Raw genomic sequence first — 14,181 nt, forward strand, 5'->3', positions numbered from 1 at the left:
TTAGTAGCATGCTAAAGGAATTATGGGCAAAAGTAGGTTTGGGGAAGATGAAGTGTGAAAGACTCTAAAGGGCATCAGCAAAAGGCATATATACTGAAAACAAGGCTGAAGTATTATCAATTCAGGAATAAAACCAACATTGGGTCATTTTCACCAAAGGAGAAAATAGGCTGGAATTAAATCCATATATTTCCATCCCTTCTATGGCTGACAGAGCACACATGCTATTTAAATTGTAAATACAGCCATATGTATAAAGCATCAAGTCTTTCAGGTTTTCACAGGCAAGAACAATTTTTTACTAGGTATTATCCATGCAGTAACAGGCATGGTAAAACCAAATTTTAAAGGAAAATCCTGAGAAAATAAAATTCAAGTTTTATTCAGTACCTTGATACGCAGATTTTTGTTGCCAAACAAAACCCAGCAGCTTGCTGCACATCCCTCCTCCTCTATTGAGACACCTAATTGTTGCCTGTGCAATTTTATTTTGCTGTGGTACTGAAAGCACCTGGTGCTATAGTGGTAGGAAAGCCACCAAATTGGCTTTGCTACCCAGAGCAGCTCACAAGCAAACTAAAGTAATGAATGGCACCCTAAAAAGCTCTCTATTTAAATACACTACAAAAATGGAGGAGGAAGAAGAGGCAAAATAACCATAAATTTCAGATTATCCCATGTTACACTCTAGCATAAGTGTATAAAATTCTCTAATGCTCAGGGAATTGCTGCTAGCTAGGGCTTCCTCCAGAAATGTACAATCAATGCATCAGACAGGCAGAACCATTTAACACCATGCAAGTGGCAAAACGTCTCCAGGCAACAAAAGGAGCGTTAGACAGGATATACATTGCCAACAGAACTGAAGAAAGTGATACTGAAGACACAACAGCTGATGACACAGGACTGCTGCTAAACTAGAACCCGTGGTAAAGCTTTCAGGATAATCAATAAAAATTACAACAAAATGAACCTTGAAATGCAACCCCATCTTGAACCAAGCTTGTCTACAGCACACACAGACTGGCAAAATCTTTTGTTTCAACAAACAGATACTGTCTGCCCTCCAGGCTCTTGTTCCTATGCTCCAGCTGTTCACCCTGCTCTGGCTCAGGCTATGCCTTTGTGCATGTTAAAATTCAGCCTTCCTGGCCTGCTGTGGTTGCTAACATTTTCTTCTCTTTGGACACACACTGCTAGAGCCTAGGGCATGGTCTTCAGTAGCCTTACAGCTTCCTCCTGGCTGCCAGATACCCTCTGGATCTTTTGTACTGGTCTTTCCTTGGGGTATTTTCTCTTCTAATGTTGTGATGACAAATTGACTGAACAAAAGCAACACCCCACATCAGAGACTTCTGTTCTTATTGTGCTGGTCATCTTAAAGAGTTAAGGCTGATGTTCAGAGAAGATCAAATGCACCTGAGCATATCTCTCTGTTTTTCCTTAATGTTTCCCAATGACCTAAGGCCGCTTATAAGCACCATAATGCTTTTAAAATTTCCCCAGAATAAGTGCTGTTTAACATAATAAAACCTTCCAGGCAGAGGCAGCTGGCCACACTGCCCACTTTGCTGCTTGATTCTCTTCCAGAAAAGCCATCTTTCCTGTTTTGCCAGCACTGGTATTCATACCACATCATTCACATTTTACTGGAGGGCATCAGCCTGGCTCCCAAGGCCCTGTTCTTACTGGGTGACAGAACAAGGTCACTTGTGAACCTCAGAGTTGAAGTCCACAGCTGCACAACTCTACCTCGAGGCTTCTGGTTGCTCCAACTCGAGTGCCTCTCAGTGCAGAGCAGGAGGTGCTTGGAGCTTGTCTTTCCTGCTGCCTCGAGCACACCAGCCCATTGTTTGTTGCTCAAACAGCTCTCAACACCCTTTCCTGTGTGTTTTCCTCAGGGGCAGTCACCTATTGCCAACAACATATTTGGAAATCACTGTTCAAGCCTTTTAGAGAGTACAGCTTCATTCCTGCAAGCAGCCAGGGTATTAAGGTCTAACAGGTTAACCTGACCTGCTGAGATGCCCATACCCTAATGTAAGACTCACCCTGTCCTACTAAGCCACCAAGGAGCCAGCAATCCTCTGACTCCAGTGGGACAGCTCCTATTTTTGCTGGTTAGAAATGGGAAATCCAATGGTTTGCAGATTAGTGATTGACCTAATTACTTGCAGGCCTAAAATTCAGTTGAAAGATAGCATTTTATCAATACTTGCTATCATGTAGCTGGTGTTTGGTAGCCAGCATGGCAGAAAACATTATGCTCAATCCAATACCTCACTAAAAGAAAGAGGCATTACACTTTATTGGCAAAAAAGGTGTGCAAGCTCTGCTTTCCCTATGCTACTCTGAGATAGGAGCTACATGGAAGACTTAATCCTTCATTCAGGTGCACCCAGCTCATATTTGCCTTTCAAGGCACTTAGTTCTAACCATTACCAGAGACGGCAGAACAAACCTAAACCACACAGAGAAATAAACTACTCCTTACCTAATCTTCCATGACTAGAGACTAGTTCAGATCAGGAAAGAAAAATAAATTTAAAAAAAAAAATCCAACAACTACCACATAAACACTAAGAAATCTGGAAAAGCTGTTTATTGTATCCCTGTATATTCTTTAAACATATGCAGAGAGACAGCTGAAAAAACAGGTTTGACGAAGTTTTATCCTCATCATCTGTTAGTCATATACTGATTGGCAAATCTTTCTTTCAATTTGCTTTCTCTGAAAAAAAAATAATGACTGAACATTTCCTTTTTCAGATAATTATCCATTACTTGTCTTTTAAGATTATATCCTTCCAAACAGTCCATGATGATGCATTTGGACATAATTCCTAAAAAAACTAAATTAAAATAAAGCATTTAATTAACAGTCCAATGTATAAAGTACTTTGAAGTGGAATATGGGGAAACCCACATCATCATCTTTATGGGCTTGGTAAGCAATAGACCCATTAATTAATGGGTTAATGGCAGAAAATTAAAATCAGATGGACAAAGCAGTTGTTGCCTGTAACCCATCACAAGGGTACAAAGTAGCCCCTCACAATGTTCATTATATATCGTACAGATTCTCTATTTCTTGACCAGGTAAATGACAAATCCCTCTTTAAGCATCAAGCAGAGTCTCAAATGGAATTTGCAAAAGCCTAAGTTTGAAACACATGAGAAAGATTCTTTTCTTTGACCACCCAAGTAACTTTGAGACTCTAAGCAAAAATACTGGAGAAGATTCTAAGGTACTTTCCATCACAACATCTACAAGGACTGTGTGCTCAAATGAATAATTGTGTAATCACAAAAATAATCCGGCTGGTGTCACGCCATTTTGTAGAAACAGCTATAAATACATGTTCTCAAAGGCTTCCAGAACATGATATGTTCCTGAACAAAATCACTCCAAGAGAAAAGTGTCCATTCATTTCAATGTAGCAACATTTGCCTAGGGACAGCCATGTCGTTTCAGCCATCCAAATTTAATCCACATCACAGATTCAGAGCCCTTAGGAGAATACCTATCAAAACTTCTCTGAATCCCCACTTCTACATATAGCTGTTTTTATTGACATACATATGGCTAAGTTTTATTCCCAGTCTTCAATATCAGCACACAAGCTAACAGGCTGATGGCACGACAACAGAGACCTGAAATCCTCCTGGAGTGTTCACAGGGAGATTCTTCTGCAAGTCCTTTTCCCCAGGAGTTTGCACCATTCTAATCTGAACTGACAGAGTCCTCCCCGCAGTCACGCAATCCCATATCCAGAAAGGCGATTCTCCTTATTGCACTCAGCTCAAACTGTAAATGAAATCACAGCTTAAGTACTGACTGCATGGCTGAAGCAGTCAGAACCCTTGTTCTAAGCACCTGTGCAACAGAAATTTTGAGTATGAATCCTCCCCCTCCACAACTGCTCTTCAAAAGCACATTTGAGACATAAAAGGTATGGCTTATTACAGAAATGGCTCTACAGTTTCTACAAAGCCATTTCAAAGCTCTGCTTGATCTGCCTCATAAACACTATGCCAGAACTGAGGCTTTTCCTAGTACTGAGCATGAAATCTTTACTATGAAGGGCAAATCTTCTCTGCAAGGCAAATCTCCCTAGAAAATGAACAAGAAAGAAACAAGAAAAAAATCTGCTTTGTGGCTACATATATATGCCATATATGTATAATTAATAAAAGCTACCATACATTAAATGCATTATTAATAATAGTTTTCAATTATAAAAGACAAATCTAGGTACCTCTTCATGGTTACAAGCAGTACTTACACTTGACTTCAAAAGAAATAGCATCATAGTAGCATTTCCAAAACACCTTTTTCAAACTGTTTCAAGAAAGGTAATAGGTCGAGATTTAGAAGAGAAACTGGAGATTCAGTATTTGCGAAAATGTACATTTCTGCAGAAATACAATTAGCTTGATACTTTTGTTTCAGAAATAGTTCTGAAAATAGCCTATAATCTGCAAGCACACTTAGACATTTGCCCCTTAATATTTATATAACTACCATGTAACGTCAAGCTATGATATGGAAATGCCTTTTCTCTGTGAAGCTCTGACCTCAATTTCAACCTCTGACGACTGACAAACTTGACATACTGGTAGAGTTTCACATTTATGCAGATTTGATTATGTCCTTGTCTCCTTGATTTAAATTTACAGAACATAATGGGTAACCAGCTGAACAGCAATCAAATCCAATGAAAACCAAATTTACTGTTTCCTTCTGCCTACCAAGGAGAACACAGGAAAACAATAGAATAGAAAGAGAAGAGTGTAACAAGAATTAAGGTAAATATTTTGAGTGCTGCAGCTCAATACTAAATATTGAGTACTTTCTTGTGGGCTACACAGCAGGAGTTCATAGCTCCAAACAGTCAAAAATGTGGAAGTCCAGAAAAGGGCAAATTTCCAGTCCTCCACCAGTGGCTCCTCCAATGCAAAGATAAAAAGCCAGGGGAAATCCCTCAAGAAATTGGCTGTAGTTGATTTTGTCAGCTGAGGTGCCCTTGTGTCAACTATTGCTGCATTTCCATTGCTTCCCAGTACCAAACAGAAATTATTCTACTCCATTTAAACATTTAAATTCATGCTGTAGTTTTGTTTGGGATGGGTTTTGTTCTGTTTTGGTTCAGGTGGATGGGGGCAGATGCATAAGAGGGAGGTCATTTGAGACAGCAAAAATTAAGCATTTACAGATCCTGTGCTTACTTTTCCTTGACCAGGTACATAAAAAAATCCCTCCTTAAGTATCAAACACTCAAAGGTAAGTTGCAAAAGCCTAAGTTCAAAACACCTGAGAAAGATACTTTCTATTGACCTGTCAGGAAACTTTGAGACTCTACAGAGACATACTGAAATAGAATCTAAGACAGTTTCCACCCCAAAATGATTCACAGAGACTACAGTTGCATTAGAATTAATTTTGTCACAAAAATAATCCACTTGGTTTCACACAGTGCTGTAGAATCGCGCTATATACACAGACTTTCAGATATTCAGAGTACAGCACATTTCTTTGAAAAATTAGGCTGAGAAAAATGTTTGATCTTTACAAACCATTTGTTCTTCAGTCTCAAGAACAATTAGTTTAAGCTTTGAGAGATATGCAAGTCATTTATTGATCCTGAAAAAAAATGGAATTGACAGAGATACCAGTATATGGCGAATTTTAAGTTCATCATTATACACTTTTAATGCCTCATGTATAAGTTTTTCTGCATTTCTAAGAATGCAAATCTGCTTATCACCATATAGAATTTACTCTGTGTTTACAACCTTCATTCTCAGAAGCTTTACAAAGAATGAGAATGTCCTACTCTGCATTAAAAGTTCAAGTGGGAAAGTTGTTTTGTAGAAGCTCAGGGGAACAGCTGGACTCAAGCTCCATCACATTCACATCAAGTATGATGAAAATTTTTAACAGTTCTTGCATTGTCTTAAAACACATGGAGGGGTTAAAACAAACCAAACCAATCCAAACAAACCCAACCCCACAAACAAACAAACAAAAAAAAGAAAAGCAGAACTCTATGGAGAATATGGATCACCTTCCTAAAGAGACTATTAGAAAGAATGAAAGTGGATGTTGTGGCTATTGTCTAAACTAGCTTGAGGGAGAACTCCTTGGTGTCACAATTTCATCTGGTTTTGTCCTACTTAGCATATCCCACTTATGTGCATTTCTAATTCAGTAGAAAGACTACCAGAATTGCCAGCTGATAACAATTTACACTAAATTAAAGCAGTTATTCTGACTTCTAAATGATGAAACAGCTGAAGTACTGTCAATGTGTAGCCTTCTGCTGGGATTCAGATCAATATTGTCCCAGTGCCAAGACTAGTACTACTTTTCTACACCTACCTAAAAATAGTTGCCATGCTTCACAGCAAACCTGACTTTTATTAGCAATTTTCCACATCTGCTAGCCCCATGTTATCCCTCATTTTAACTAGGATGACCAAATATTCCAGTCTGTTGTAAAATAAGCAAGCAGTAAGCTAATAGTCCTTCTGATTTTTAGGAACATTGATATTCCCTGTACTGAAAGGTCTGGTGTTAATTGCTCAAAATTAATTCTATGAAGCTATGAAGAATTAAGAAGGAAAGAACAATTTGAATAGGATTAACCCTGTAAGACAGGAAAATTCGAATTACAAGCATGCATTGAATAAAATACTTGAAAATTTTTAAAATAATACCAAAAATGGTGGTTACCAGCTTAACAGCTGTCAAGTGCAACTAAGAAGCTGCCCAATACAAGAATCTGCAGAGCAGATGGTACAATTTCTGAGATCTCCCCTGTGCAATTACAGCACCAATGCTGCTTTGCAGTATGTCTGCTGAGTTTAGACTGCTAAAGGTATCTCATTGGGAATGTCAAAATGGACCACAAAGAAAATCTCCATGCCTGGAATTTGGTGAACGGAAAATATTTATTTATAGAATAATAGAATCATTAAGAATGAAAAATATCTCCAAGATTGAGTCCAGCCTCTGTCCGAATACCTCCACATGGTCAATGAAACCATAGCTCTAAGTGCCACAGTAATTTCCTGAACACCTCCATGCATGTTAAGCATTCCAATGCTTAACAACTCTTCCAGTGAAGAAATTTTACCGTATGTCCAACCCGAGCCCCCCCTGGTTCAGTTTACAAACATTTGGTTAGTTGTTTTTGAGTCTGTAATCTATCTTAAATTTAGAAGATGAGAGAAATCAATTTTCTTGAACTGACTTAAGATAGTACATCTTCTCTGATGGAATATAAATATGAAGAACATGTCACTGAGTCACATCACAATCACTCCACCATGCTACGCCATCCACAGCCTCATTCATGGAGGTTTACTCCTCCTTGTAGCAACAGATACATCCTAAGACCTTTGCAAAGCAAATCCAAACTGATTCTACACAGAAGAATACTGCAATCACGCACAGTCTATCCATATTTTTATTCCACCTCACATTTTAGTTTTCAAGGTTGCTTTGTTTGGGTTCAGAACATGCAGGCTAAAATTGGGAAGGAACAGAAGGCAATGTGCAGGGGAAGAAAGAGAGAGTGCATGAACAAGCCTTCATGTAAAGGACAAAAAGTTGCAACACCACGGGAATACAGTTCTTCCCTTTGTGAGGCTGAGCGCTCCCTCTGCTTCCCCAGAACCTGATCCAGAAAACCTACTAGCACTACACACACGGAAATACAGACATGAAGTGACTGCCTTAAAACACTGTGTACTTCCTCATGTGGGAAAGGCCAGCAACTGTGCCTTCCTGCTGCATCTACTGTTGTAACTATCACTGTGAAGCACTAAGGCAGCAGACAATTAAGTTGTAATTGAAAACAGGGCTCAAACCAATCATCTTCCCAAACATGCTGTGCCTGTCCCTACACTCTCCCCCTTACGTGCCTTGTCATCTTCCTTTCACAACCATCTGATGCATCTGTGCCCTGCCACTCGTGTCACATCCCCACAGAGCAAACCACAGCCGCTCTTCCTCCCCACTGCAACCCTCCTCACACCTGTGCTCCGTGTCCTGCTGTCCCCACATACAGGTGAAACAAACCTTGTGCCCGCCACACTCACCCCATAAATCTATTATAAACGCAATAAATGCATCCGTGCACACACATCACAACATCACAGCCACGCACGCTCACACACCCAAGCCACTGCTGCTCTGTACACACAAATGCCATACCCTGTATCTGCTACGTATGCCCAGGACTACGGATAATCCTTGCCCCACCCATAGCATACGTGCCTTTAAAAATATCCACAGATTATGCCACACCCAATATTCACTATATATACACACAGGAACAAGCCCGTACCAGACAGCAGCGGGCAGACACGGTACATACATACGGTGCCATGTCACGGCCCTGCACACAATGTCACATCTCTGCTACAACACAAACACACCATACCTGGAGCCCAAATCACAGCAGATACACACAGAGGCACAGCATTACGCTCATTGTGTATCTGCTATGTGCACACATCGCAGGCCACACCCTGACTCACGGCACATGCATACGGATACAGCACAGCGCCCAAACCCAGCATCCCGCGCATCCCCACGGTGATACCCCATCCCTGCCCTGCGCACCGACACACGCCCTGGCTTTTCCTCTCGACTTTATAAGGGGCACGACACACCTCCATCATTGCCCGGCCGCCCTACACACCCATATAAACACACCATGTAAACACACCATCCCTCCTGTGTTATCCAGGCGGACAACACACCTGACTCGCGTCACACGCCAGGCAGAGCCCTACCATGGCTGCTCCGGCGCTACACGGGAGGAGGAGGAGGAGGAGGAGGAGGCGGCAAGGCGCCCGTCACACCTCGCCCCAGACACGCAGGCATGTGCCACAGCGAGGGGCAGCGCGGCCCCACCTGCTCTGGACAGGCACGCAGACAGAGGGGCAGACAGACAGAGGGACAGACAGACACTCTCTCTTCGTCTACAGCGCGGGTGGGCGCAGCCCGCGCCGGGCCGCACGCCCAGCGCCGCATCCGCGCCCCGCGCTCCCCCGCCCGCCACCCTCGCCTCGGGCTGAGCCGCCCGGCCCCGGGGCCGCTCCGCACGGCCCGGCCGGCACTCGCTGCCCGCCCCGGGCGGCCGGGCCGGGCCAGCCCACTGCGGCGGGGCCGTGCCGCGGGCTCCTCACCATGGCAGAGGCGCGGCGGCGGCGATCCCGGTTGTCCCGGCGACGAGGAGCCCCGAGGAGGGCGCCAGGTGCCCCCGCCGCCGCCGCTGCCGCCGGAGCCGGGGCGGGGCCGGCGCGCGCCCGCGTGACCGGCACCGCCCCTGCGCCGTGAGGCCGGCCCGCCCCGCGCCGCCTCCCGGGGGAAGGCGCTGGCGGCCCCGAGGGAGCGGCCCTGAGGGCGGCGGAGGGGCCAGGGCGCTGCCCGCCCTCCGTTCCGGGACTCTGCGGGGTGCTGCCGGCGCTGCCCGGTGTGGCTGCGCCCTGCGCCGCCCGTCTGCAGCCCGGATTTGTATTGGGCACCGTGATCTCCTGGAGACACACTGGAGACACCGAATCGTGGAATCGTCAAGGCTGGAAGGGACCTTAAAGATCATAAGGTCCAACCATCAACCCAGCGCTACCACTGGAACCTCTAAACCGCTAAACCACATCACCCAGATCCAGACACCTCTTAGACACCTCCAGGGATGGGGACTCCACCACCTCCCTGTGCAGCCTATTCCGATGCCTGACCACACTAAGAGTGAATTTTTTATTTTCTAATGTCTAGTCTGAATCTCCCTGGTCTCAGCTTCAGGCCATGACACCTGGTTGTCTCACTGCAAGGAGGTAGAAGGGGCCAGCTCCCACCTGGGTACAACCTCCCCCCAGGTAGTCATGGAGAGTGATGAAAAGTTCAGCCCGAGATGCCACCGTGGAGGGCTGCAACTTGCAACCACGGCTGTAGATGACCGGGGTGCGATAACATCCTAAATCCTACGGAAAAATCCACAAAAGCTGGCCTGTCAGCCAGCCAAGAGTTTTCAGGCAATGCGTGCTGTCAGTAAGAGCACGGCTTGCTTCTGCAAACACTCTCTGCGTAAAACCACTGTCAAAGCCAAACACAACATTGTTAGTAGCGTGCTTATGGGTCACATCTGTTCAGCAGTCACAATACCCCATGCAAAAGTGAGGAGATGGGAAAAATCGTGAGGAAAAAATTGCCCCAGCAGGTATTGTTTTCTGTTGATTCAGTCCTTCAGGTTTCTAAGAATCATAAGTAGTTGTTGCAGAGGAACAAGAGTTTGCTCTTTGGAACCGGCTGCATTCATTCCTTTAAGGAATGAAACATTCTGGTTTGATTAGCAGTAAAAAACGGTTTCTTATGAAAGTGTCCTTTCTCAGAACCCGCACGGAAATAGTTGGTACATGCACATATCATTTGTTGGCACATCTTTGAATCTGCTGTCTTCTACTCTCCAGATTTTGGAGAATGACCTGGTTGGTACAGCTGATCTGGTTTGTATAGTAGGGAAGAAAGCCTCAAAAATGTGAAATATGTATAAACAATTTAGACATGTTCAGCTGAATTGCAGAAGGCCCAGACTAGCAGTTTCTAAATTCTATTGATTCACATTTAGAAAAAGGAAAAGATTACTGCCCCATGATACTTTTTTTTAAAATTTTATTTCATATGGCAAATGTCTGGGCTGTATTGTAAGGATAGGGACAAATTTCCCTATCACAACAGTAAAAATAAAGAAATCTAGGGAATTAGAATCAATTATAGTTGCAGCAACCTGAAGGAAAAAAATGATCTTATTTTGCAAGAAGAAGGGGCATTACAAAACATCCACCATCTTTGATGATGAGGAATCCAGTATAATTAGCTAAATTTGGATGTGTTTTTGCAAGAGATGCAAGACAGGAGGCAAACGTGTGAGCAGGCTCTCCATTGCCTCAATCAGTTCTCATTTGATTGAAAACTGTCAGAAGGAGCAAATTGTTGCAAAATAGATTTGAATCAATATTTTATGTATTAAAAAAGACTATATGAAAAAAGGTGTCTTGTTTCATCCCGCAAGAAGGAAAAGACAGCCATACATTTGCCACCTATGGATATATTTAGGATGTGAGAGACAGAAATCCAGCCTTTTGGGTCTGGACCAACTAGTGGTGTTATAGCACCACACTACTGACATTTTGGACTCCTTTTGTCCATATTGTGGTATCACCTGAAAATTCAAAAAAATTTTAATCAAAAAACCCCTGCTAGATGAAAAGGTCCATCAGCTGGGACAGCCACAATCTCATAGCTAGAAAAGAGTTTATATAAGAGTTTTGAATTTAAGAGTAAATTTCTTTCTCATTATCTAGGAGATCCCCAATGCAGCAGCTGGGCAGAGGTACCCAAGCAGAGACATGGGCACCATTAAACTCGATCCATGCTAGAGGATCACTTGGCTGCTGTTCACTCAGGCTCATCAAGAGTTATTCCCAGCTGCAACGTCAATTTACAGTCCTCCTTGCCAGTTTTCTGCATTTAAGTCATTCCTGCCAGCTCTGACAAAGTGGCACGGTGCATCCTCAGCCACCTCAGCCCTGGATCATGAGAAGTGTGTCATTGCTGCCAGGCAGGGCAACCACTCAGAGGGGCCTTTGCAAGCTGCAAAAATGGTAACCTCAAATGCTGATGGGAATCTCAGGACACTGAGCAAAGGCAAATGCCAAATCCTGCATCTGTGATGAGGTATCCCTCTGCAAGAGCACAGGCTGGGGCAGCTCTGTCCATCTCTGGTGGACAATGAGCAGAACATGAATCAGAAATGAGCTCTGCATTAAAAAACTGCACTAGGAAGGGAGTAGCTTGGAGGCTGAGAGAAGTGATTGCATCCATCTATTCAACACCCATGAGACTGCATCTGAAGTGCTGTGAGCACCTCTGGATCCTCATCATCAGAGAGGTGTTGACAAAATGGGCAGAATCACGTGTAAGAACACTACAGGTTTTGGGGGCTGCAGACTGTGCCAAGCAAGAGGAGACCTGGTGTTCATTTAATCTAGACAAGAATCCATGAGGGATCTAATTGCAAACTTCCACTACCTGAAATGGGGGTTATAAAGAAGATGAAGCCAGACTGTCCTGTGAAAGACTGAGATAATGGTCACATGTTGCAGAAAGGGAAATTCAACTGGATATAAGAAGGTTTGTGGCAGTAAGAGTGGCTGTGCTCTAAACCAGGGATCACACAGACAGTGTTGTCTCCGATGTTGGAGATTTTCAGCACGTGGCTGGACAAGGTCATGAGTAACCTGTGCTTTCTTACTTACAGGACTTACAGGAAACCTTCTGAATGTCAGCCAGGCAGTATTTTCAGGCACAGATAGATGATGTGTGAAAGCTTTGTGTTTGAGACATTTCCCATAACAGCCATTTTTCCTAGGTTTGATAGGTCAAGGTTGGTCCTTCTTTTGTGTTCTCATTGTTCTAGAAAAATTCAAAGTGGTGTTTTTAGACTCAGTTTTGTGTTAGTGAATCTCTGCAGCAGAAAATTACTTTATGCAAAAAAAGAACAAAAATTCAGCCAGACAAAGTCTTTGAACTTTACCACAGTCTCTCAAATAATAATAATGAGCTGGCAAAGTTTGACAATTATCATCTGTGTGAGAGACTTTGATAAGCCATGGCATCAGTCCTGTAAGTGTCTGTGTGATTGGTTACCCTCACCTACTGATATAATTCAGTAAGCACAAAACCAGAGGGTTCCCCCATATCCAGCTCCAGACTTTTCTCACTATGTACTTCATCTAATATGGTATATTTAAATTGCCTTTCAGAGCACACGTTCACTTGCCATGCAGAAGGATCTCTGCTTGGGTGTTTTTAATTTAATTTCCAGTTTAAGTAAGAGGTGTTGAAATTTCTATCACATTTGCCCTTAGAAAATATTTGTTTGGGAGAACTAGTCTGATAAAAGTTTGGAAAGGTAACTTGGGTTCCAGAGAAGGACACAGTACATATGTTTAGCTGCTGTTGCATATGTCTGTCAACAGCACAGAGGGTACAGACATTTGGTAGCACTTTGACCATGTATGGTTTCCCCAGTAGCCTAGCATAGTTGGCTTGGAGCTATGTTTTAAAAAATGAAGCAAAATTAGGGGTATAAAAAGTCACTGTTGTAAGATTTGTGTGGTTGCAAATAAAAATAAAGCTTAGGTTCACAAGCAGAGTGGTATTTTACTGCATGTCCTAATGTTCTGTCTGTGTTATAATAAATGCCAATAAAACTTACTGTTTAGTACTCCTTTGAATTAGTTCCCATTTGTTGCAGTCATGTGAATATATCGGGCTGGCAGAAGCAGTGATGGAATAGGATACCCTTTGCAAAGTACAATAAAACCCTTTGTTTATACACTGTGCTGCAGTGCTTTTTGGTTTTTTAAATCTTTTTAATTTAAAGACATTTATAAGCCACTTACTAAAGAATACAAATGTGAACTCTTAAAGATGCTTTACAAAGCCTTTCTTTCTCAAGCTTTGCATTTTGGGGGAATATATGTATATTTATTTGCATAAAAGTACCAGAAAAAAATTCTCAGCTTGTTACACTCAAATTATTCATAACATTTAGCAGACCTAACATTTGAATTTAGATTATGTGTGTCATAGCTTCCAACAATTCAGCTGTTTGAAAATTATGTTTGATAAACCCATTCTATGCTGTAAATAATATATTGGAATTTTCCAATAATGTTAGTTTGCAACTGTGAAATAAAACCCTTTTAATGTAGTTAGTTGTTGGTCACCTAAACTAAAAATCCTTGCATCTGTTTTATCTTGGGAGGTAGAAACCTGAATGGAATTTTATTAAATAAAAGCAAAGGAGGAGAAAAATACTAGAATTTTAAATGAAGAATGAAAATTATTGTGGTCAAATGTCTATGCAGAGTATCTATTTTCTCTAAACTTTGAAAACATTCTGTTGCTTTAACAGAAGAGATATTTTATGCCTCTGGCATTTCCAGTATCGTATAGTTCTTATTTGAGATTCCTTAAATTTTAAGAATGTGCTTGGTTCTTTGAAAAGGAAACATTGTGAAACCCTAGACTCTTTGAATTGGACTTAAATGCAGAGAGGACCTTCTCATCTGGCTCACCAGCAAAAGGTTGGAGCGCAGTAA

At 42.5% G+C, this 14,181-nt stretch overlaps 1 protein-coding gene across 1 annotated transcript in view; it reads right to left on the minus strand.

The window, feature by feature from the left end:
• Positions 1-9,298, minus strand: part of FBXL2 (F-box and leucine rich repeat protein 2) — a 50,177-nt gene extending 40,879 nt beyond the window's left edge. The window contains exon 1 of the mRNA XM_054273361.1: positions 9,202-9,298. Within this exon, the coding sequence (XP_054129336.1) occupies positions 9,202-9,204 (3 nt within the window). The 5' untranslated portion in view covers positions 9,205-9,298. The remainder of the gene's footprint in view (positions 1-9,201) is intronic.
• Positions 9,299-14,181: the final 4,883 nt, after the last annotated feature.

The sequence above is a fragment of the Melozone crissalis genome, unplaced genomic scaffold (genome assembly GCF_028551555.1).
Source record: "Melozone crissalis strain CALT ecotype California unplaced genomic scaffold, PUWL_Pcris_2 ptg000016l_1, whole genome shotgun sequence".
NCBI classification, from domain to species: domain Eukaryota; kingdom Metazoa; phylum Chordata; class Aves; order Passeriformes; family Passerellidae; genus Melozone; species Melozone crissalis.